General features: G+C 43.8%; 6 protein-coding genes across 6 annotated transcripts; 3 read left to right on the forward strand and 3 right to left on the reverse strand.

The window, feature by feature from the left end:
- Nucleotides 1-255: 255 nt before the first annotated feature.
- Nucleotides 256-2,028, reverse strand: BCIN_05g06240 (hypothetical protein). Its single transcript, XM_001559544.2, has one exon. It carries the CDS (start codon nucleotides 1,957-1,959, stop codon nucleotides 310-312), a length of 1,650 nt encoding a protein of 549 aa, XP_001559594.1. The 5' UTR covers nucleotides 1,960-2,028; the 3' UTR covers nucleotides 256-309.
- A 680-nt stretch (nucleotides 2,029-2,708) lies between these two features.
- Nucleotides 2,709-4,465, forward strand: BCIN_05g06250 (hypothetical protein). The gene is made up of 5 exons (XM_024693123.1): nucleotides 2,709-3,454; nucleotides 3,510-3,662; nucleotides 3,715-3,801; nucleotides 3,860-3,961; nucleotides 4,014-4,465. Exons 1-5 carry the CDS (start codon nucleotides 2,897-2,899, stop codon nucleotides 4,143-4,145), a joined length of 1,032 nt encoding a protein of 343 aa, XP_024548908.1. The 5' UTR covers nucleotides 2,709-2,896; the 3' UTR covers nucleotides 4,146-4,465.
- Nucleotides 4,466-5,490: 1,025 nt separating this feature from the next.
- BCIN_05g06260 (hypothetical protein) lies at nucleotides 5,491-6,760 on the reverse strand. The gene is made up of 2 exons (XM_001559542.2): nucleotides 6,545-6,760; nucleotides 5,491-6,400 (listed from the first exon to the last, which is right to left on the reverse strand). Exons 1-2 carry the CDS (start codon nucleotides 6,599-6,601, stop codon nucleotides 6,248-6,250), a joined length of 210 nt encoding a protein of 69 aa, XP_001559592.1. The 5' UTR covers nucleotides 6,602-6,760; the 3' UTR covers nucleotides 5,491-6,247.
- Nucleotides 6,761-8,060: 1,300 nt separating this feature from the next.
- On the forward strand, nucleotides 8,061-12,371 carry BCIN_05g06270 (hypothetical protein). The gene has a single exon (XM_001559540.2). It carries the CDS (start codon nucleotides 9,104-9,106, stop codon nucleotides 12,107-12,109), a length of 3,006 nt encoding a protein of 1,001 aa, XP_001559590.1. The 5' UTR covers nucleotides 8,061-9,103; the 3' UTR covers nucleotides 12,110-12,371.
- Nucleotides 12,372-14,764: 2,393 nt separating this feature from the next.
- On the forward strand, nucleotides 14,765-16,387 carry BCIN_05g06280 (hypothetical protein). The gene is made up of 3 exons (XM_024693124.1): nucleotides 14,765-15,515; nucleotides 15,573-16,210; nucleotides 16,271-16,387. The coding sequence occupies exons 1-3, from the start codon at nucleotides 15,104-15,106 to the stop codon at nucleotides 16,271-16,273; spliced, it is 1,053 nt and encodes a 350-aa protein (XP_024548909.1). The 5' UTR covers nucleotides 14,765-15,103; the 3' UTR covers nucleotides 16,274-16,387.
- Nucleotides 16,388-16,917: 530 nt separating this feature from the next.
- On the reverse strand, nucleotides 16,918-24,111 carry BCIN_05g06290 (hypothetical protein). Its single transcript, XM_024693125.1, has 5 exons — nucleotides 23,552-24,111; nucleotides 23,087-23,494; nucleotides 22,987-23,037; nucleotides 22,499-22,937; nucleotides 16,918-22,447 (listed from the first exon to the last, which is right to left on the reverse strand). Exons 1-5 carry the CDS (start codon nucleotides 23,558-23,560, stop codon nucleotides 18,645-18,647), a joined length of 4,710 nt encoding a protein of 1,569 aa, XP_024548910.1. The 5' UTR covers nucleotides 23,561-24,111; the 3' UTR covers nucleotides 16,918-18,644.
- Nucleotides 24,112-25,706: the final 1,595 nt, after the last annotated feature.

Below are 25,706 nucleotides of genomic sequence, written 5' to 3' on the forward strand. Positions count from 1 at the left end.
CGACAATCACAATTTTTCGTGAGTACATAGGGTGCGGTTAAATTCCTCACCAGAAATTATACTACCAATGCTACAAAGAGGGATAAGCAAATCTGAAGCTAGCTTGCTAGACTGTAATAATTTGGATATCGAAGGATGCCTCCGAGTCGAAGAATCATCGACAGAAAATGTAGCGCCTTTGTGAATAACAGGTCTCGAAGATCGAGCAGGCAGCTCCTGTAACATCATTATAAGATATCTCTACAATCAAAAATTTAATATAAATTATCTTATTAAATTCTGGATAGTAACTATTACCAGAAGCTTCTATCATTCTTCAAATACTGCTAAATATGAGGAACTTGCAGAGCGGCAAACAGTATCACTCCAAGTCTTCACATGGATCCAAAAACTATTTTCACAGACATCCTGGCCTATTTTTTCCACCACTGTTTGTAGCCTGATATTGCGCTCTCCACTGATATCAAAAGAGTTCACCCCAGCCCAAACACGAAATTTTGTCCAATCACAATTCTGCTGCTCTAGCCTATCTGTGAGGTCATATCTCGTAGAGTAGCCGCGACGATTGTCCTTCTCCCCAGCCCACACTTTCATCTCTTGGTTTACTGTGTTGCCACTGAAGACACCCTTTTTATCTTTGGGGTACGCAATCCATGTTGCCATAGCACGGTGAAGTTTTGTATTGCCGATAGGATCGATGTGGATCTCAAAGCTACTTTTGGTAATATTATGCGCGGATACAGTGAGTCCAATATCGGTGCCAGTCTCAATGTAAAAACCCCGGATCCAGACGACAATTTCAGGAGGGGATTCAAAAGCTCGTTTGAACTTTATGGTCCACTTGAAGTCGGATAACGGTTCTCTCTCAGTCTGATATCCGGCAGTGTCAAACATGCCGGTCCGAAAGTCCGACGTCTTTGGATCGTCGATCTTGAACCATGTTGCTCCAGCGGAGAGTAAGCCGTCAGAGCCATCCCAAGTTTCAGTCTGTATATTGAAGCTTTGAGAGGTGACGCAAGCTGCAGTGGCTTTGACTCGAAGAGGAACTTTGAAATCCATGTCGAACTGCACCAACCCAACAGCGACAGCCGGGGTAGCAGTGGCCAACTCGGATGCAAATGGTACGAACGCTGTGTTTTTGGGATCTCGACGATCCCACTTCTTGTAGTTCCAGCTATAGAACACTCCCACTGAGTCGGGAACGGAATGAGGTGGGTAAATCTGTTGCATGAATGCTTTGTCCTTGAGCGAAATTTCCGAGGGAGGCTTGATGGACACGCCGTTCTTGGTGAGAGCTTTGTCAATGGGATAGATCATGATTGAAGAAGAGTCGAAGCTCGAATGATCCGTCTCATATTCCTTCAAAGGTTTTAGAATCTGCTCATCGACCCAGATCTTATCCTTCCCGTGTTTGTTTTCATAGAACAGATAGACCTGCTCGTCATTCCACTGAATATCGGATAGAGGGCTGGAGTGCTCATGTAAACATCCAAGTACGTGACCGAATTCGTGCAAGACAGAAGAACGAAAGGTCTTTTTGTCTGGGGACCTGCCAAGAGACATCGTTGGATCGCCAGGTTTGATCGACGTGCAATCTGTGCCGAGGGCAGAGAAGCCGCCTGCCCCAGGAAAAAATCCTACTCTGATTTGTGCGTCTGAACTGTCGTTGAAGGTGAAACGAATGTTGGCAACGTCCTCCCACTCTCGCGCAATGTCTTCAACTTTTTTCTTCAAGCTATTCCAATCATTTATGATCATCTTCTTCGGGTCGGGCTTGATAAAGGAGACAGTAAGTTCGTCACCTGGATTCCAGTAGAATTTGGGGTCAAGAACAAGGTAGTCAAAGCCGCCCGAATCGCGTTTCTCGCCGCTAGGAGGAAGAGGAGTACCACTCTCCGGGCGGAGAATTGCACACGTGTGGACTTCATGAAGATCGTCGGTGCTGATTGGAATACTCATAGTGACGGTATGGATTTCTTGGAAACAAAGTAGACGACTGCACAGATAAAGACAACACAGCTCAGATACAAGACGCTCACAGATAATGATTTATATCTATTGGATCATAGTGAAGGTCAAGATGAGCGAGACTTAGGTATAACTGTCCACGGAGTGTCAAGGGCAGAGAGCTGCCGGTACGCTCTCAATAGAGCAAGAATTTCGATGCCGATTGCAAGTCACGTCGTCCCTTGTATCTAGCCAACCTATCACGACAACCTCCTCCCATTTCCCCAAGCCGTCAAAGTCTGGGATTTACCGAAGAGGTAATTGCACCGTGCACTAGCACTGTAGCGGTCGTTTCCTCAACTTTGAGCTCTTGTTAATGCCGGCCCAACCTGGATCTACTGGATGCAAAGAAGGTTTTGTCCACATGTATCAAGATCACTACGACTTTTCAAGCTTGTGGCTAGCTGAAGACTGGATGGGGTTACAGTGTATCAATTGACTCTCATACGAATGTCCTCACCACATGCTCACTTACAGCCGAACCCCACACGTCTCAGTTGAAAGTGGAGCCACTGCAGGCCCCTTCAGCCGGACCCCTTACGTCTCAGCTGAAAGTGGAGCCGCCGCAGACTAATCTATAGCTATTCGCCAGGCTCGATCTCGACAGCTCTATCGCAGCCAGCTATGTTTGCGTGCACTCGCCGTATTGGGATGCGATGTCACCGCCTTAGTCGCCGTGGCGTTTCTTCAGTATCTTTTGAGCAAGCTGATGTCGTGCAAATTACCGGCGTGAGGCGCGAACTGCTGGAGTTACCCCAAGTACGCGGCCGAACTCTATTTGGATTTTCTTTTTCCTTTAAAAAGAGACCTCAAGCCTGCTGGTTTGGTCTCTCTCTCAGAAATCAATCAGATCAGAATCAGCAGAAAACACTTCACTCGGTCTGTCATCATGGGTATCCCCTACTTGTTCGAAGATAATGAAAAAACCTTCCAGACTCAGGAATGGTGTTTCCTTCTATCCCAGTCTGCAGACGTCTACAAGAATTGTGTTGTCAAGACAATCACACACGTCAAGAACCTCCGCTCCAAGGTCGTTCACGAGTACCTTCAGGCAATCATCGAAGACGTGGACACTGGTAACCGCACCCGCCTCATTGCTGAACGCCAGACCAAACAAGACCAGGTCATCCTTGGCAGATGGGCCTCTAAGAAGTCCTTCGAACTGCTAAGTAGTAGTAGCAGCAGCAGCAGCAGCCCTTCGGGGGATCTTCCTCTGCCACTGTTCAGCATCACATTCGACTCTCCTAGCTTCAAAGTCTTGGACCTGGCTGGAATCCTGGCTAAAACCACCGAAATAGGTGGAAGCTACAACTTGTTGACAAAGAACTGCTACTGGTTTGCATACACTGCGTACACAGCTCTCAAACTGAAATTCAACGGCCTCGAAGAGCATTGGCACTTTTGGAAGTGGAGAGGTAGCCTCATTCTTTTCAAAGGGAAAGCTGGGGTAAGTTTTACATATCTAACGAAGTAACTGAATGATATTGACCCCATATACACAGGGCAAGGCCGGTGAATTCCAGGTAGAAATAGACAGTAGAATGAGGTGGGCTCCCGGCAAGCCTACACCTACCTGGGAATTCCTGGATGAGTTCTACAAGAGCGTTATTCGTTTAGAAGCAGATAGTAGCGAAGAAGCCGAGGATATCATCGAGGTGACTCCGATTTCCACCCCCTAGCAGTATTTCAATGATCTAACGCGTGCAGGAAAATCTGACGACCTACATCATGAGTGACATGGATAAAAGCAAAACCTTGGGTGCTATGCAGTACGCGGATTTCCCACAAAATCTGGTATGACACACAAGTATCTTGAAGCTGTCCAGTCAGACTACTAATTAATATCTTACAGTCTTCTGACCTCGGCTTGGATGAAGCGTACGAGGAAGCCAAACAACTTAGCGGAATTTCTGAGTATATCAAAGTCTACAACGACTACAAAGAGAACGAACGGGTAAGTTCGAAATGTTCATATACGTACTTGAGTGATGCTGAATCAGTTACAGGTTCAAGAACCCGATAATTACGAAGTCCTCACTCCTGAGGGCTTCCAAGCCCTGGAGCTGACTCCAGAAGATACAGAGAAGCTCGAATATTCTGTTAAAGCTATGGTTGGGCAAATTCTGGCTGAGTACTAGACGGCTTGGTCTCATTGTGGAGATAGCACATTTGTCGGTCGAAGCTATAGCCTGCACAGAAAAAGTTAGGATTAGGTTTAGGGGTAGCGAGTCGGAGGCGAGCTACGTGCTGGGGACTGCTTTCGTAAACACAGTAATGAAGAAGAGCAAGATTTCTACTCCATATGCCCGACTGCACCCGACCTCAAGTCCACTTACTCGCTTGTTCATTGGTCGCTTAGTTGAAGCTTCACCTCCTCCCAGTCTATACCATAATACCACCGACCGTTTTCGGATCGAGCATCGAATTCTACCATCAATAATGAAGTTCTTCTGTATCAATACCATATTAAAGCTCTTAGAATGTTCTGAAAACTGATAGTACTAGATCATAATCTAGGCCCTAGATATCTCCATATAGACCATCTACCTCCGCGATGAATCATCAACGAAAATGCTCTTACGCCCCCAGAATACTTAGTACATCAGATACACAGGTACATAAAAGTAAGCAGATCTTCGTAAATAAATTTATACTTGCAAAATATCGACTAAAATATCACATAAGCATCCCAAGACCCAATCAAAGCCCCACCATTTCTCCATCCATCTTACCTCATCCAATCAAATTATAATAATCATCGTAATTCATTTTCAAGACAGATAATTTCAGGTTCCTGGATTGAGGGATTGCTCAAGGGCTTATCATATATAGTACTAGTGCCGAAATTCTGGGAATCGGAGCCGGACTAATTGGTTCCTCCATTGGTATTTGTGTGAGATAGCGCGATTGATTCGTGAATGATTTGGAATAAGCCTAATATTCCACGTGGAAATTTGAGACAAAATTGTCAAGAAGAAATAGCACCAACTATGGTGGCGTGCTTGGACTTTGTTTGATTTGTAGAAAGAGAATTAGTTCAGCCTTGATCGTGATGTGGGGCGATGGATTTCCATCACCAACAAGTTGGGATCGGAACCGCTAGCCCGGGTACAAACTTCGTACCCGAGGCGCTCGGTATGTCTACAGTTAGAAATGAAGACATAAATTAACATGATATGTTTCTAAACCGGCCGTTGAATCGTTGTCAGCTATTCCAAATATCAAGAGTGACTGATGAAGAGATGGAGGCGCAGGTTATTTCACCCCATAGTAATGTTGTCCTTCATATTAATACGAAGATTTAACTTTCAACTATCCTACCAATTGTATTAATAGCATGTTAGTTGGAAACGATTATTTAAATGCATGAAAGATTGTCTTGAATGAGCACCGCCAAACTCTGGCCTACTAGGCTATAATTTTCCTAAGTAATAGCGAGGAGCATACAAAGATCCCCCGTTCGTCATTCTAAACGGCGCTATTTGCGTAGTATTAAGGATAGGTAGCATCTCTGCGAGCTCAGTTATAAGAAGAGACAACATGCAAACTGCAGTCGGCCAAGACTAAACAAAACGGATATGCCTAGGAATGACAACGTTGAGGTTAAAAAAAACAGGTGCGTGTAGGATGTTGATCCACCTTTGAACTCTCCCACATTCACTCATGTGTAGAGAGGAAGCAAAAATAAGTGTTTCATGTTGTTGGATTGCCGTTATCAAGAAATCGCATGATTCAAATACAAAGGCACGTCATTTGAGGGGGAAAGCAACGTAGTACTTCGCTTTTCCTACAAGGAAATAGTATCTTCTAATTCCCTAGCTTTGGAACCCCAAGATTGAGAGAGGATCCGGAATGTCATCCTTTTGAATCCTCCATATTCAAGCTAGAAGGTTCATTATTGCTAAGGCCTGGATTTCCATAGAAGCTTGCTAGACGCTTATGTCGGCATTCTTTGAGCAGAAACTGTTACAGATATGGATTGATTGGATGAGTTCTTGGAGCTCGTGCTTATTTGTGAAAGACACACGTGGGTAATCTACGGGTGATGTACCGTAAGATAATGGATTCGAAATCCAAGAGACCATAGTCAAATTAGCCCTGCAGGATTGATCGCAAGGCGGAGGGATGAGTGCGACTGTGCTGTTTCGAAGTGAATGGGGTTATCAAGGACCGTTTTACGATGAGTATGTGCAACCGTAGGAGATGCTGTGTAATGGAATTTGTGAAGAAGGATTTCAATTTAATTGTATCGTGATAATGACGAATGGTTGACGAAACTCTTGGTGCTACTGGCCTGTTTGATGATTGTGTTAACCTTTACAATGAGCAATTGAATTGTGTCGTCTCTTGGCAAGTGTCCTTTTTGGCATGGCATTGAAGGAGAGCGTTCTTGCTAAATTAAATGTCAGTACTATGGTGATATTCTGTGCCTCTGGATAAAGGCAGATAACGATTCCTTGGGCAAATCAGTACTTTGCTGTTTTCGGAGTTATTGGTGAGAGGGAGAAAGTCGGGTAAGCAAATCCATTACACTTACACTCGTGCGGGGTAATCCTGCATACAAAATTATTCCATTTTGTTTCAGCTCAATCATTTTGTCTTACGCAGAAATTTTCACTGAATTTCCTAACCTTTCCAAGTTCAACTAGAACGGATTGTGTTGAATACTACCTTCCCAATATTGAGGCTTAGCTCATCAAGGTAACATCGAGGGGAATGTGCCAACGGGGGTTGATGCCTTGATCGTAACCACGGCTTGAGAAGGATTTGATCTCCAAGTAGAAATCCGAATGCACATTGCGCAGGACAAAGGAACATGTAGATTAGAATTCGCACATTTCCTGTGTATTCTGTGTCCCATGTAGGGTAGGCAACTAGCCAATGGCCTAGGGCTTGCCGTGTGTGAAGAAAGAAAGGATAATCTAAATATACCTCAGTGGGTTATCTAGATTAAGTAAGCAGAAGAAACAGCGATGATGTGGCGCAGACTCGATAGTTACTGGAATTGTACATGGTACGGACGGCAATGCATAAGTCAGACTCGTCAGCCAACCACAACTGTATATCTTGGCTAAATATGAAAGCTGCAGGACCAGCAGGTACATTATTATCATGTACAGGATGTATGAACTCGGCATATACTTATTGACTTGGCTGTATACGAAGGAATGGAGGTTTTGTTGTTTGTCGTTTGGCCAGGCCTATTTGTTTGTGATGTGTATAGATGTGCCTCGTCCATTCATTGTGTTGCCTCAGCTTTAGTCCTATCAATTGTCTCTTCGCATTCCTTGGAGTATTGGACTGCAGCATGTTGAATCACAACTTATCGACATGTTAGTCTATCCAACAGATTTGGGGTCACAAAGTTCCACTTTGTGAGCTTGGTGGTGTGATCGCCGAAAGGCAGGAGCCTAGAAAGAGAAATCAGTCCTGTTCGTATTCATTGTCGTCCTGGACACTGTCAAAAAGCCTGGGCTGTGATTGTGGTGGGTGTGGTGTGGGTGCGGTTGTTGTTGCAACAGTTTGTTAGTGTTGCTATTCTGTTGCTTGCCTCTTGCTCAATGGCGTTAGGTGGGGTACTCGCAGCCGCCCGGGACGGGGAATTTTGGAGAAAAAGCGCCACTATCACGTGGGCTACATGCATGTCTGTACCGTACTCTAGCCGATTTGCGTAACAATCACCAAGGCAATAGGCAATATCAATTCATTTCTGGTATTGAATCTCATTGGTAGTAAGGACTGTTTACTTAGTCAATACGAAGAATACCCAGATATTGCTGTCGCTGTCGTCATCGCCATCGCCATCGCCATCGTCGCCGTTCCCAGATGGTGGAACATGGCGATAGAGTAGAAACATACAATCCAGCAAACTCTCTCCCTTCTCTTCCGCTCGTATAAATCCGAGAAGGGCATACCAATGCAAAAGGGACTGCAATTAGAATAAGTGAGGACTGAAATGGGTAGAGCGAACTCGTCACACATGGAACTATCCACTCTTAATTTATTTCAACTGCCGCTAAGTTACCAGTGCACACCGCGCACAGCACAACCACGTTTTTCTCCACTGCATGCTGATACCGATTGCACATCTCATTTGGAAACCTTGAATATTGAAATTTCTTTCTTTGCTACCTAATATCTCTTCATCAATTGCCCTCTACTTGTCAGTAGCATCATCAGCTCCGGCGATGAAGATCTGGGGGAAGTCTCCGAATCCCCGAATGCCGGAACGAACAAACTCCTTTTGAACACAACTTCACGCGGCTTCTTGCATTTGTGTACAGATCCCTTACCTCCTTCAGACCATGTCCCATCCATCCCATTCTTTATGCAAACTACTCGTCAATGTCATCCTTGCTAGATAAGCATCTTCAAATACTGTATACAATCACGTCACTAGCATCTAAATTTAGCGCAGTGCCTCGGTCACGAACATGTTTATGCGCCTATCCGTCGTTGTGGGAGTCTTTGGAGTTCTCGGGGACGACCCTTGCCGCTACTGTAAAATTCCAGATCCCCGCAATCAAGTTCAGTAAGTGGATGTCTCCCTGAGATTTGCCACAAGGAAGTCAACTCCACTCTTCCTTCTGTTGCATGAATCGAAAGTAGAGCCTATCCCTTATTTGTTATGAAAGCTGTTGGTATTTTGCGTTTGTCATGGGCGGCGCTTGTAACTCGAAGGAATCTGGCCTTTGGAATCCAGTACCACGAGGTCGGCGTGGATGTACTATCCGGCATGCATGTTGTTGATCTGTTAACCACGCGAGTTTTGTGATATATCGTCAAGCGGTGCACTAGCAGGCTATCTTTAATATATTCTCTGAGCTAGATCTTTAACTCTGAGATGAGCCCCATTGCTACAAGTGGATGCGAAGTTCATTCCCATCAAACGTTTGTAGATATACTTTAGGTATCCGAGTGTATCCCTTGTTAGAGGTTTGTGCCAATGTCGTACATATGATTGCGCCGTGTATCAAGTTGTATCGTGCATCATCTCGAAACTGAAAATCCACCCAAATTCGTTCAATCGATATACGCGGCGGCCTTACATTCGAATTTTGTTTCTGTCACACTTTCCATTGAATACTCTGCGACCATGCCATTCCAAAAGACAGGGTCGCGTTCTAAGCAGATGATCTTTCATCGAGAGAGTAACAGTGCTGATGGTTTCTTCGAATACGATCGTAATACCAGCAATAGGCAGTCGGAAAGCCTTTTCTGGATATCAGAAAATCCCAAATCCGACAAACCTGCGGTTAGAAGGAATACAGCTATCATGGCACGAAAACCTCCTGAGATCCGGATTGATCCCAGCCAAACGGCACAGTCACCACCAAGTCCTTTACATTTCGATTGGGGCTTTAACGATAACTCGGCGAGCGGAAGTATGGGTAAAGGCGTGGATGAAAGTGTGGGTGGCCAAGGGAATAAGAATAAGAGTACACCGAACCTAACAAAGGTAGAATCGACACCGATTGGGGATGATGTCGGTTCTTTGTCTCCAACTATATCCAAGTCCAAAAGCTGCGTTTCATTGAGAAATGCGACTCGTACCTTGCAACCAAGCCCGATAAATGATAGCAATCAGCATCGCAATCGTCAGCCCCGCTATCATTATTTCCCCCAAACCCTGGCGCCCCCAAAACCGGACTCAGGTGATGCACCATTAGCAACACAAGCGCAGACCTGCAGCAACACTGGCATGGTATTTTCAGAAAAAGAAATTCCGCAGCAGGCACAAGGAAACTCAGACTTGAGGTTACATTCTTATAAGAGAGAGGCGCAAGCTACCTCGTCAGATAAGCTTATGGAAGGGGAAGGGCAAGAGGAAGGATCAAATATTAATCTCTCCCATAATCCAAATACTTCATCGTTGTTTAATCATCTTATTAATGATAACGGGAATCCAACTCCTACTATTACTAGTATCCCTAGTATTCCTAAAACTCCTTCTGCCACCAAAAAGTTGATACGATCAACCAAATCATACGATAGATTTATTCTCAGATCAAAGGAAAAATCTTTCTTTCGCTTCCATTCTCACCATAATACCTCTCACCAACACGATCAACGACAGCAGCAACAGCTCAGTCCTAACAAGAAAGCCATATCGACATCTGCTTCATGTTCGAATCTACAGAAGATGGTCGAGTTTACCGATAACGTCGAACAATTAATTCGAGAAACGGATGAAGCATTCCAAGCCGCTGGGTTTGCGATAGGTGATGCAAAAGCTGCCACTCGAGGATTTCAGCAATTCGAAAATAGCAAAGCAGCCAAAATAACTGGCATGACTCTTGATGATTTGCACAATATGAACGTCAAGAATATCAACAATTCCACCGTTACCCGCCAAAACCGATCAACCTACTCGAGTAAACCTCTCGCACGGACCAATTCAATCTCGAAGCGCAATCAAATGCAGAATTCCAACTTTTTGAAAGAACGTCCATCTTCAACCAGTCTTTCGGGAAAATCCCCGGTACCAAAGTCTTCCTTTAATTCCAAAGCAAAGAAGTCAATTTCTCCGAAGCAAAAGAAAAATACGGCCTTGGAGAAAGCTTCGAGAAAGAGTCTACCACACCCACATTCAAGTGCAAGATGGAACTTGGGAGATGTCACCGCCAGCATGGCGGATGTTTTCAAAGGAAAATTCACCAGGTTGGAAGCCGATGAAATGTTGACTCCGGATAGATTGCAACAGCTGGAGGAAAAGGCGGAAAAGGCCAAGTTGGACAATGAACGAAAAGCTTCATTGGAAAATGCTCAAAGTGAAGCCGCTCGCAATGCCGACACAGTCAAAGATGCGGATGCGATTACTTCAGTGGGACATTCCCGGACAATGGATGCGGATAAGAAGCTTGATACGAACATTGTATCGTCAGATAACCCAGAAAGTGTATCACCAACTGAACCATTTCATTTGGAACATTTATTGCCTCGCATCAACAATGACAAGGACAAAACACCCACTTCAGCACAGATTCTTGGTCCCTCTTCACCACTACCATTTACATCGGCAGATGTATCCGAATCTTCGGAAAACGACCAAAGAAGAGGTCGAAAAGCATTGTCCGATGTATCAAATCCCGATTATGCCGAAATCGATGCTATCGAACAAGCCTTTGAAGATTTAAACTTCCCCTCTCCACCCCGCGATTCTCCACATTCTCCACCCAGACTCCCACGAAGTCGTTCCAACACAGGAATGACCAGTCTCCTACCCACCATTCCCGAAATCTCTCCCCTGAACATCTTAGCCCCACGAACTCCCGAACGAAGCTTCTCGCAAGATTCGGAATATTCCCAAGACTCAAGCACATCTTCTGTAGACTACATTCAATTGCCCTCCACATTATATACTCTTACATCTCCACTTTTCCGCCACGGTCCCATCCGTCTCGAACATGCCTACCACCGCTCTAATCGCGATTCTCTTTCTGCGCCCGACCTCGAAGAGGCACTCGATTGGACGGCATTCCAGATGGCAATCTCAGGCACAATGGACGATGGTACATTGGGCGCTAGCCAAGAAAGCATCTGGGAAGCAGATGAAGCGGAAGTCGATAGTATTTTCGATTGGTGGAGCGGATTCGGATATCCTGGAATTGGTCGTTTAGTTAAAGAAGCACCTGTGTCTCGACGCAAGAAAGTTAAGTCTCTCGCGGCTGCTGATGCGGAAAAATGTCTTCGGAAAAATAAAGATGGAAGGGATAATCGCGCGACGACTATCGGACTTGGACTAGGCTTTGGTACTCCCAGTGAAAGCAGTAGTGGCGGACCTAGAACTCCAGAATATCAAGGAGGGTTATGGATAGAAACGATTCGGGATAGTGCGCCACAAGTAGTGGAGTCCGTGTCTATTCCTACCTTAGGAGCTAGAAGAGATGTGGCGCTCAAAGTGAATGTTCCAGAGCCGAGAATTGATGACGATGAGGACAATGATTCGTTGCCACCTTCGCCGATTAACTTGGTTAAAATCAAGGATGAATATATTCCCATGGGATACAACTTGGGACACGATTTGGGGGATTTTTTGAATTGGGAAACATATCATGTGCAGAGTCTTTTCGGAGAGGATGAGGGAAGGAATTATATGTGATTTCCGGACGAGTTAAAAAGAGGGAGTGAAGGGCGTCATGCATGTGGGTTTAATGGCTGAATATTTAACGGCCTTGGAGTTATCCCATGGGACACGGAAGGGAAATATGCGGAATTGGGAATTGGAAATGAGATTATATATCTCACAATGCATATATGGCTTATGAGAAACGGACGGAAATGCACATGAGAAAGGAATCTCGTGTGGAAAGGGGTCGAAAATATCTAGTAATCTTGAAATAGTACATTAATATTAAAAATCAAAATATCTTACAAACTTTGAGGGAAAATCATTTATATCGAGTTTCTATGAGTCTTGAGAATTGGCGTTTGCTATTATTATGTGAGAATTATGGAATGATGGAGTTATAATATTCTTGAAGTAGAAACAAAAGCCTTCCCGGCCGTGTGTTTGAGAAATGTGGATTCGTGTGATAGATTGACGGGTGAAAAGCAGAGCATAATAGCTCTTCTATAGACAGGAATCGGATCCAGTGATCTCGTTCTTTTTGAGGATGGATCTCTTTGTATACATCTCGAAAACGAACATGTATTTCATAGGTTTAGGAATTTATAGCAGTGCAATTTCAAGGCTGCTGAAACGCCGTCTCCTCGTGGGAATGCATGGTTCAATTGTGATAGGAGAGAATAAGAGCTCATCGCACCCACCCTAACCTCCTTTCAACACGCGCGTTTGTGGTCTGAAGATGCGAGGGCCGTCCCGCGACAATTTACACGTTTACGACAGATGCGGCCTCGATAGCCTCGACACCCTTTATCAGACTCGGCTTACTCTTGTCCTTCTTCTGCTGAATACTCATTGGTATCTCGTCTAGAGAATTCCATATGTGATTCGCGACAAGGGGGAACGCATGCTTTGGGTAATTGGGATCACACAGTGCGGATGGGGTTGAGAGGTGGGTTTTCAGATGGTTATATGGGCTTGGTGTTTTGGCTACTGAGAATGAGGGATTGTATGGGAGGTGGCCGTCGGGATTGAATGTTCAGGATAGGAATATGTCCGATTGGAATCTTGGGTTGCTTTGTTTTTTGTTTGGTTGTTGTTCAGAGATATGTGGTTTCGAGGCCATGTCTGGTGTTGTCTTTTGGGTGGATATTGGGGGAGATACGGAATGGGGGTGGAGGTGATTGGGAAGGAAATTGGGAAGTAGATGAGGGGTTCCTTCGCTTTCGCTCTTGATATTATACGGATTTCGTTGAGGGTTCTTGATTACTTGATACCACCTTCTTGCTCGCATTATCGGCTTCATTTCTTTTGAAAGTTTACGACGGTTATCCTTCCGCCGGTTCTTCTCGAGTCTGGGGGTACGGACGAGTGGTTTCGGATCCCAAGAGGGCAGAAGAACAGAGTTTGAAACTTTCAGAAACATCGTGGAATATGGACGATCAAGCAGAATATCTTTGATTATAGGTCTATCTATTGGGACATCCGAAGGTTCAGTGAGAGAGAACATTCATAGAAAAGAGAGATACCCATGGGACAATAACACATCTCTGCTGTATTGGACCATCTGATAAGAATGAGGAAACTGATGTCAATTTCAACATCACCCAAAGTCGTCTGAAGCTTTGAACGATCAATAGAAGAGGAATCGTACCTGAGTAAAAGTTTTAGTACATCTTGTCTTCTCCCACTGGACCGGGTGAGTGTCTGGAAGATGATGATTGCGAACCACGTAGCCAGTGTCTCAAGCCGACGATATAGAAATTCTGACTTCAACTCGAATGGTCGGATGTTCTCATCTGATGCTTGACTACAAGAAAATGTTCCAAAAAATCAAATGTACCTGATGAAAACTATCAATGAATCTACTACATAGGGATGACCGTTCATGCTAATTAGGTGAATGTCACGTGTTCTTCACATAAAGCAGTGCAAACGGAATCAATTCCATTATATTCTCTTCTTCGACGTAAAGTACGAAGTAAACGACATAAACAATTCCTCCATAAACACTGTAGTATTTTGCATAAAAAATTCTACTGAATCTGGCGGAGAGAAAAAGGAATGAAAAAATCAGGTAGTGGTGGCCCAACAATTGTATCTGACTCGCGTTTAGAAGAACAAAGATTTGCCGCATGCCAGAACTCTCCGAAGCGGGGCGGGGCAATTTATGTACCGATGCATTGAATGAATGTACCTACTACATGGAAATCTGCGCGGAGTGTGGAGATTGATGAGATTTCCGATCTTGTAAGTACACCAGCATTTTATTTTAAACTTCGGGGTCCTGTCCTCATGTCATGAGAAGGGCGTTGAAATGATATCAAGGGGTGCATTCAACTGAACTTACTGATGAAGGGGTAAATACACATATTCCTCAACAAGATCGGTTATCTGTTACTTGCCGGGAGCTACTAAACATCCGAGACAACATCGTCTCGAATCAGCCGTGTCAACCTTAACTCCTAAAAGTACGTCGTAAGTAGAAGCGGATGTATTTCCTCAAGTAGCTATTTTATGATAATGGGTGGAACATTTTTCTTTCTTCGTTGTCAAGGTGGCGGCTTTGGCGGGGTGTTTTTCTAAACGGTGATATAGATCCGACAACCTCGGCATAGAAAACGATGGGCAAAAACAGAATCTCGTATCCACATTCTTCAACAAAAGCTTACCAATTCACATAATCCCAAAGGCAAGTCTCGTTCACGCAATCAAAATACGGAGATTTTGTTTCAATGGAGAGAAGATGTCCTTGAAGGCGACGAATGAGAAGAAGTATCTGATCCAGTGACCCCGAAAGGTAGGTAGCCTTTAGAATGTTCTACCAAACTTGCATGGTTTGAGCTTGGATGAAGACGTTTACTAGCAGAAACGTCATACCCAAGGAAAATTCGATCACAAAGACTATTCATATATATATCTATCTCTCTGTTCCCCCTCCATTCCCTTTGCCTATACTCAACTGCTTTTTCTTTGACAATCTCCCATTACATTAATATATCTATATCTACATCAATTATAACCGCAAATATGGTTCAAAACAAAGGTCTCATCTTCAAGCAAGTTCCTCAGGGAGTTCCTGTTGCAGGAAAGGATTTGGTAGTTGAGACTCGTGAATTCGATCTTGACCAAGCACCACCTGCTGGAGGTATCACAACCAAGAACTTCTATGCCTCCTTCGATCCTTACCAACGTGGACGCATGAGAGCTGCAGAGGCCAAGTCCTACTCCCCAGCATTCCCATTGGGACAACCTATCAACAACAGCACTATTGCCAAGGTTATCAAGTCAGACAACCCTAAATTCCAACCAGGAGATCTTCTCACCGGTTTCATCTGGACTGAAGAGTACTCTGCTCTCCCAAAACAACTCGCAGATGGCGCAACCAAGATTGAAAACCCACACAAGTTGGACGTTAAGCATTTCCTTGGTGCATTGGGCAGTAAGTTATTGCAATTGCCTTTAAAACCCTAAGCATACTAATTTTCTCTTCACCTAGTGCCCGGATTAACCGCATACTCCTCTTTCTACGAGATCGGCAAGCCCGTTAAGGGCGAGACCATCTTCATCTCTTCCGCCTCTGGAGCTGTCGGAGCCCTCGTTGGACAACTCGCCAAGCACGAAGGCCTCACAGTCATCGGTTCCGTTGGTTCTGACGACAAATTAGACTACATCATCAACGAATTGAAGTTCGACGGAGGTTTCAACTACAAGACTGAGAAGTCCGCAGATGCCCTCAAGCGTCTCGCACCAAACGGTATCGATATCTACTACGAGAACGTCGGAGGAGAACAATTGGAAGCTGCCATCAACGCCATGAAAGATTACGGTAGAATCGTCGCTTGCGGTATGATTAGCGAGTACAGCAAACCAGAAGCCGACAGATACCCAATCAAGAACTTGATGAACATTGTTGCCAAGAGAATCACCATGAGAGGTTTCATCGTCTCTGATGCTAACATGGGTCCATTACATGTCAAGGCAAGAGACGAGAATGTTGCCAAGTGGTTGGCAGATGGAAGCTTCAAGGCTTCTTTGAGCGTTACTGAGGGCATCGACAATGGACCAGAGGGATTGATCGGTATGCTTGCAGGAAAGAACTTCGGAAAGGCGGTTCTTAAGATTGCTGACTTCGAGGTGAGTTTTGTTCATTGAGTCTTTCTCGAACCTGAACCATGACGCTAATACATTTCACAGTAAACAATACACACATATATAATCGGCTAAAAAAGCTGTAAAATAATAATTTAAAAAAATATATATACCCTACCAAATACATCAAATCAATTCCACATGAATCTCTTTATTCCTGCAAACAAGTCTTCCACGTGAGAGATTAAACAGAGCTTGTAAAGTTCTACGAAGCTTTGTCTGCTTGTGATTTCTTCGATATACCCAGATCTCCTGAATAAGTGTTCATCTGCTCATACCCTCTCCTAAAGACAAAAACAAACACTTGATATTCTCTCTCTCTCTCTCTCTCTCTCTCTCCCTGAAGCCAAATCTCATCTCGGCGCTGTGATGTGATACTTCCCATCACCAATGCTCGAGATATAACAACATTTGAAATCAAGATTGCAGCATACCTTCCTATACTATTTCAAAAGTGGTTCGAAGATAAATCAATTGTCCGCGATGATGTCAATGATAAGTAGTTATCCATTTGACTGTTCGTCCGATAGAACCCTGAATCCTTACTATGTATTGATTGATTGGGCCAATCACATCCATCCATCCATTTATCCAGCCGTGATTTATCGATTTTCAATACCATCCACAATTGTATCTATTCTCTATCCTTATTTATTACTTACTGTATTACCTAAACAATCAATCTTCATTCATATTAATCAATATTTCTACAATTACCGTATCATTTATTCATTCATCCATCCTGAATAAACCAAAAAACATAAATAATTCTACGAAGCAAAAACTCAATGCACACACAACAACCCTACCAACCCACCACGAGGCACAAAATTCTCACCGCTCGGACTACCCTACACATATCCACCCCACAGCCCTAAATTATCCATCGCCAACCCACCCACCACCTATCCCTATCCATATCCACTCATTACCCACTCACAATCCATTTATTTAAAATTTGGCTTTAGGACACCTATTATTTTGAGTCCCTTGGTTTTTTCGAATTGTCTAGCTTGCGTGCTTGCTTGAAAACAAACAAACAAGTGTTTGTTGAGGAATTCGATAGATATAATTCGAGCAAAATAGTTCGATTTGGCAAAAAGATCAATTGGGATTGGTTGTTGAATGCCCGTTCTAGGAATCGAACCTAGGATCTCATCATGTACAGGTACTAGTGATGCGCTTTACCGCTAAGCCAAACGGGCGTTTGGGATGTTTGTTGTTGGAGAACAGTGCGGTTTGTAGAAATATGAAGGTAGAATGTAGATGTGCTGTGGGTTTTGCTGTGGGAGGTGGGATGTTGGGATATTGTACGATTCCAGCTCATGTGCAGGTAGATGGGAAGTTTGTCGATGGTCATCAAGTGATGAGATGAAGTTGGAGTTATCTGTTGAAGGTGTGTTCTCGAGGCGTGGAATCGATGCTATGTAGAGAGAAGTGCAGCTGCTTTGGTGGTTGTAAATGATTGTTGCTGTTATGGTACCACAAGACAAGTGAGATTCTGAGTTATGCTGGAGGTCAATTCTTGAAAGCTAGCTGGGATAGAAATTTATATATTGTCGTGCAGGTCTTATTGCATAGACATCTCAGGGCTGAGATCACCGTCAGTCATAATTCAGTTCCAATACCACTGCGTTCAAATGATATATTGCTATTAGGAGTCCTGATAATGAGTACTTGAACATTCCAGTCTGATTACTACTGATCTGTTCTCAGAGCAGTTCGTCTTGTTTCGATGTATGATTAACTTAAGTAAGATTTCAATTCAACTCATTATTTATGCTGCCCAGTTTCAAATCGTACAAGATACGATACTAACATAGTTCCCTTCTGCCTTGTCGTCTCATATTCTTCCCCTATTCATTAAGGTCGACTCGCACGCCATATGATTGTTACCCGGCTCCAACGCACACAATCAACCCCCATCTGCCATTTCCTAGGAAATATAAATCCAGTATCACAAACACAAGCTGGATATCTTTCAGACCATCAGATGATAGATAGCACGCTGATGTTAAAGCTTCAGTCAGACAATGGATAGGTATAGTTGAAGTATACATCAGGCCTCAAGGTGTGTATATTAAGCGGATGGTCCGTCGACTCTCAGATCGAGGAGTTTAAATGCGAAGGCTTTACGTTGAAATTGTTAACTGGTCATCTCTTCTGTATTCTTGTAGAAACTATATGAATCCTCCGAGTATTTAGCACTACCGTTGTTGTTTGGTACTCTTGCTCGCGGTTGTTCTCTAGTCTGATCAGAGTTTCATAGCACAAGTTCCCGTGCCTCAGTTTCACACCATTCCTCGTCGTAGACAATTCTAGTCCGCCCAAGACATGTATTTTCTATTCCTGCGTTTGAGATTTTACACAAAAATCGAAATGTTGTCTTGTCAATATCTTCATAATCCGATTGAAATATCTAAGCTCCAGTATAGCATGCCCCGAACAGTTTCTTTTCTGGTAGAAACTGAAGTGGTCTTATCAATTGCGGTGAATCTAATCCTCGTTTGATAATTGCTAGTTCATTTTTCTTTACAAAGATAAATTCGTCCTTGGCTGACATGTAAAATTGCATTTCGTCTGTAGGATGAATCCAATCGGCCGGGATAAAGAAATGACGTTTAACATCCGGGGATAACCAGAAATTCTCTATATTTAGACTACAGACCCAAAGATCAGTTGCCAAGAAGAACAAATTTGTACCGCTCAAGCCAATGATGTGGTAGATGAATGGGCCAAGAGATTCAAGACCAGTGAATGCTTTTATAGTAGTCGAGTGGCGGTCAATAGTAGACGTGTCCCAACATCGAAGTTGAGAAGGTGTCTGTTCAAATCGACTTTTCGTCAGTGTGACCATAGTATATTGGCTTTCGACCGACTCGGTTATTGTCACAGGGGGTGACGCCAAATCAGGGACGTCAAGATTGATGCCATCAGGCCCTGATAGTTCTTTCAAAGTTCCCCATTCAAATATTCGGGCACAATCGGGATAAAAGGCAATGAATGCATCCGGTATTTGGGCATGGGTATTTATCTTGTAATTTTCGAGACTGTGGCCAGTCGGCACACGTTGTTGAATATCTCCACTTTCTCTTGTCCATAGGTACCTGAAACTGGCAGTGGTAATGAGAAGGACATTGTTGTCAGGATTGAATAATAGCCCTGTGACAGCATCAGGGAAGCGGTAGTCGAAAATTGTCTCAGCCAGTGACCACATATTGCTAGAATTTACGAGTCTTTGTATAAACATACGACCAGACTCGTCCGCTGTGGCTATAATGCAAGTATTATCTCCCCACACAATCCTATTGATTGAAATATTCCTAGCATGCTGGTAGAGACTTGTGTTTTCGAGACCATCGTGCGTACTGTAGACAGCAACAGAGCCATCTTGTCTACCACAAAAAACCCACTCTCCACTCAAATCTACTGCGATTGCTGTTATATCAGGCTTCAAAATTCCTTCGATCATTCCCACGGTCTGAACTACCGCTCTTGTTGGCGCACTGATGTCGCTGCTGCTGCCGTCATCAGACGACTTTCTCACAAGTGCAGCGGGTTCCCATACTCTGCAATGAGAGCCGCGAATGTCAATGAAACGCAAGCCATCACCACTAAATACTAGCGATCGAATCCCTTCGTCGTATGCATTTATTCGGTATATCAGAGATAAATTCGCATCTTCCGAGTCATCAAATTCATAGAGCTGAATCGTGCCAAAAGGACTACCTGTTGCCAACGTTCTGCCATCGGGTGAGCAGGCTAACGCTTGGGCATTGATTTCTGGGATACGATGCTTGAGCTCGGTCGTTATTGGGTCAAAGAAAACAAGCTCTCCATCGCCATAAGAGATGACGAGTAAGTTGATATCGGGATTCGGATTGAAAGCCATGGCCGATGCGTGATAGTAAGTACCACCCACACTTTCCATGAGCCCTCGATCTCGAACAAGTTCACCACAAATCACTTCGTTAAACAAATCAAAAAGAAGTATAGGACTTGCCCTGGAACTAATTGCTATCATCTCTAGGCCCGGTACGATGAGAACCTCGATTGGCGGTTGTTGAATTATCTCTTTCCTGTCACGATGAGTTTCATGCCAAAATATACGATCCTTTTCCTCCTCTTTTGATATATCAAACCAAGAAACAAAATTCTCGGATGTTGCCACAATCAACCTATCGTTTTCGGGGGTAAATCTAAGGGCCATTGTTCGACAACCAAGTTGGAATGAGCACCTCATGCCACCTGTTTCGAGATCCCAAATTCGGATCGAGCGTATTCCAGCGGATGCAAGCAATTTATCTTTAGTTCCAAATGCGAGGAGCTTCACTTTCTCCCGATGATCGAAGGCATATTTAACTTGAGTTGTTGCACTGTCATACACTATTATTTGGCCGCCGGATAACCCCACAGCAAATGTATGTTCTCCGTGTGTAAGTGTGATAGCTTGTAGGCCCTGTCCCCTATAGTCGATTTGGGTCAAGCAGTCATCCCAAATCCCCATAGATAGCCCTAACACTTTCAAGCTTTGCTTCAGCTGCTTATTCTTTGTAACAATGATTGATTGTGACGGGCACATCGCTGGTATTTGGCTATGAATTGACGAAGGCGATGCTAGAAGAACGTTTCGAAATTTTGTGCCGATACGAATAATATCCGTGATCCAGGATTCCACCTCACGGAGATTATTACCCATAGGAGGTAAATGCATCTGACGGCGATCGAGGTAAGCTTTCATATTCTTAGCAGCGCGGCTTATGTAGTCGACCTTCCCTATCCTTGCAACAGTCTCAATCCACCATAAAATGTTCGTATCGAGGAATTTGTAGAGTTTCTGAAAAAGCTCGGCACACGAAGACGAAGATTGATATAGATGCTCAGAGAAGAAAGTGTAAGCATATTCAAGTAGTAGGGCTTCGTCATTTGCCGACGATGTCGATATTTCGAATCGTTTCAGTCGAAAGGCCCGTAAATGACCTTTACTTAACACGACGAGGAACAGAGAAGCGAGTCGATAATGTCCTTCTCTTCTATCTACAAAGAAGTTGTAACAGAGGTCTTTCTGTAGGAGAAAGTCTTTGGCACTTTGATGAATTAGGTGTATACGTGATTGTTGATCGACGAACACAAGCTGTCCGCAGATAGAGCTTATGTCTCTTCGTAAATTGTTGACTGTGCTATTAGAATCTAGCTTCAGAGCGCATTGCATTTCAGTAACAGTCAACGGCCGATAGGAGCAAACAATCCACGTGAAGATGACCTTGGCCAATTTGGCCCCTCTCCGATCGTTTGACAAATTCTCCAGAATTTTGGTATAGAATTGATTCATATCGGCCGGTATATCTAAGAGAACAGTCTCAATATCTTCTTCGGTGTAGATTTCAGAGAGCTCTTGCATAACAAGTCGCACCCAAAGAAAAGACCCAGAAGACCTGGCCAGTATTCGTTCGGTCAACTCCTCCTGTTTTTGGACTGTATCTAAAGGAAGGCTATCCATATGAGCCTCCATAAATAGTCTGATATCTCCCATAGTATCTGATGCACAGATTTCCTGGCTGATTAAATTTTTACCAAAACCGAGAAATCCTTTATCTAAAGCCTGGCTATGACGACTTGTAATAAAAATACGAAGCCGAGATCTTGGAGAATTGACGAGCTTGATTAACATAGGAAAGAGAGCTTGGGAACAAGCACACTCATCGAGTGCATCGAGAACCCAATATTGGTGCACCTTCATCGTAAGTTGGAGAATCCCATTAACGAACAGCTTGTTCCAAATCACAATCCCGTCACTGTTATTGATCGTAGTGCCGTTTGACTCCATTTCTAAAAGAAGCCTGCGAATCTCAGGACTATGCAAAGCCATTTGGTACGCAAAAGTAAGCAAACAATAGCCAATCGATGAACTAGCAGCAACTTCATCCTTAAAGAAAAAGTAGCTACATGCTAGATTACTTTGATACAAATGATCAATAACATGCCCAGCAAGGATTGATTTTCCCGACGCAGGATTTCCACTCAGCCAAAAGACTGAAGGTGTGTCTGAAGCAGGATCTTGCCAGCTGGTAAACTTTGGAGTCATGATCAGCCACTTGCACGACCCTTCAACCTTTGCATCGCGTGCCGCCATTAGATCGTCTTCTGGCACATTGTGGATGCCCAACAGGCCATGAAGGGAGTGCCTCTCGGCTGATGTAGTCTCAAACTGAATCTTTAAAACTTCAATCATATATCAGTAAGATAAAGGTGTATAAACACGGGCCAGCTTACTCTCCGCCGTGGCATGGTCGACAGTTGAACTAAAAGCATTCTTGAGGGTCTTGAAATTGGGATCTGAAGGCAAATCAAACTTGCATACTCCTCGATGATCAGCATCAATGTAAGCAATTTTTTCCTTTGGCCATTCCAGCGTTGCAGATTCCTTCTCGACGATTCTTGCATTTATAAAACTTGTCTCTCGAGTCTCATAAAAGGACCATATATGCAAGTTTTCAGAGTAATGACGGAAGCTTTGATTGATAGTGGCTATCATCTTACTATTCATCTCCAAGTCGATCGTAAATTGCTTGGTTCCAAACGATACTCGCAATATATTGTTGAGTGTCGTGGCAAGATTCGATCCTCGGTGTGGAGTCGCCAGAAAATACATGGTGTCAACTCGCTGGACAAGATCACGCATCGCCGGATCCTCTACAGCCATTAAATATGCCTGAGTTAGTTAGTTTATGGAAAACTTTCGGACAGATGTTGTTATTTGCCTTCTTTATAACCAAGCCACCCATGCTGTGACCAATAAGAACAATTTTTGTCTATAAACACTATCAGCAAAGTATTTGAGACCAGATCAAAAGATCTTACCTTGCTTCGGCGAATTTCTGGACATGTGTTGATTTCCCCTAATAGAGATTGCGCGAAATCGCCAATATCAAGCACATCCTTGCTCCTGCCTACCCAATCTGCTCTGTATCCAAATGAAAAGATTCTGACATTTTTGAAGTCCGGATCTTGAGGTAGCCATTCTTTGGGCCAGTAATGATATGCGTCCTCTGATTTCGACCACGTTTTCCTAGATCCGCCTCCCAACCCATGGACAAATATGAAATCTATTAGCGGCTCTGAAGGTGCATGAAGTAGATTGAGTCCCAGGGGACCCTTCAGGTCAGTCGCTACCTCACGGGATGCTTTGCTACTATGGCGAAACGATACCCCTTTGAAAGCTCGGTCGATGTAATTCAAGCTATGACTGCTCGTCCGATGTTTTCGCAGCTGTCAAAGGGTTGTGAATGGTGGATCGAAATGGGATTTTGCGGATTGATCACAAACCTGGTCCATTTCGCTTTGAATCAACGTTACCCGATGAATACTGCTAGCAATTCATATATTAGATCGTCCAGCAGAAGGCCAGAACAAGACCGCAGACGATCAGAGCTTATAGGAGAATTAAGTTCCAATTATTATGATCTATCGGTAGTATCAAATGTGTTCAAGTTATTTTTTCGGATTTCGCAATGCTCAAGCGCAATACAGGTATTCAATACCACTAATGCGTGCGTTCATCCGAAAGCAATGTAAACCGAGAATAAAGAGCAAAACCCCGAAAACTTGAAGATTGAGGCTCAGATAGACTTGATTGCCATAACGGTAATGTAGTAGTGATCAAATGTGGTTCAGTCCCACACGTTCCAGCCCATGATTGGGTGGTCAGCAAGTTTTATCAACCAACCTTGAATCACAAATATTCATTCGCTCTCAGCGAACGAAACTCGGGTGTGAGGCGACACCATAGCCGGTGCTGCGGGTAAATGCATACATAGCAAGCGTTCTTGCTTGTGGTTTCCAAGAGAGTAGATTATGCAAAAGATATTAATATCGAAATTCAACACGGTGTTTGAATGTGAATTGAGGTTTAGCATGTTTATCAATACTTCATAATCAGACTTGGCGAGAGAAGCGGGGTAAATAGAGGGACTAGCGCCAGCGCCGGGAGAATGGGGAACAGGAAACCTTACCAAATACTTTCTCCCGCTCCCTTCCTCGTCTTGTAATTGATATTCATCAACAATGCAATATTATTGAATTTCACCGTTGATCTTGCAATCCCAAAGTCTTGTATCGAAAAGCATTGTTCCGCACATTGTCTCAAAAGGGTTACGAGTGCACTGACGGCATGGTTTAAATGCACAGCCAGGGACACGATTGGCTGTCAAAATTTGCTGTGGCTCCCGTGGAGTTGCATCAAGTGAAATTTATCCTGCACGTAACCGCCAGACTTGATCATTCTTGCTGTATAATAAACCACTCAGTTTCCAGGGGATCAAGTAAAAAAGGCGAGGAGAGACTCTTAAAGTTGTTCGAGTACTAGTGTCTTGAATGTATTTTATCTTCGCGACCAACACGGAATTCAGTTCAGCTCTTAGAAATTTCCTTGATCTAAATATTCTCGCTCGCATGTTCATTCTTGTCTCCCGTACCATGGATTGTTCAGAAGATGACGGTCCATGTATCCACGTCTCATGGAAGCATAAGAGAGCTTCAGATGTACAAGTGCAAGCGATACATCCGCATCGTTAGATCCCACATGGGCTGATACAAATTGTACAGAATGAGCATGGAGGTGTGCATCAGAAAGTCTAATCAGCCTACAGACGAACATTAGTATAAGATATGAAGTCTCATCAAGAACCCTGATGCGGAGGTTCAGGCACAGGATGATATAAAGATAGCTGCCGGCTGGCCTGCAGCTAACATGCTATGCAGAGCTTCCTGGGGTGGAGAAAGTACTCCAGATATCTGGCTTGGCAACTAAATCTAATATCTCAACGCTATCCAAGGGCTCCACGAATCGAGACTGTGATTAAAATAGTGTTGCATAGTGGGAAGTCTCTCATGGTGGCGAGGTTCTAAATCTTGCATTATAAACTCAAATTCTGAACTACAATGATGTTGAGTATACTCGAAGATGGGGGCTGAGCTCCGGTGGAGACCAGGAACAACTGTTTCTGGGTGATCAGACTAATCTGAATTTCCTCGGCGAATTCATCCAGGCAACAGGTGGTGATTTTGATGTCATCGTCAATGATGACGGCTAATTCATGCACCAGCAGATTGCATCTATCCAAAAACATCGGAAAAGATTCAAGCCTGGCGGATTCTAGTTCTGCCAAAATTGGAGACAAGCTATTTCCCTATGTTTGATGGCGACGCATCAAGCAATAATTCCTCAAGATACACCATGACAAAATTCATCTTCGAGCTTCTGGACGATAAAATGATTTATTGGGGCGGAACAAAACACAATATTAGTATAGACATGGAGTCAGTCGAATGCATGAAGGGGATATGTGCGTTTGTCAAGAATGCTACCGTGGTCTGACACAACTTGCTACCACTTCACTACTCCGCTGTGTAAGTCTCATCAAAATCACAAACATTGGCAAGCTGAATGTACGTTAGTGCACTGATCACTATTTACAATAAA

This window comes from Botrytis cinerea, chromosome 5 (assembly GCF_000143535.2).
Source record: "Botrytis cinerea B05.10 chromosome 5, complete sequence".
NCBI lineage: Eukaryota > Fungi > Ascomycota > Leotiomycetes > Helotiales > Sclerotiniaceae > Botrytis > Botrytis cinerea.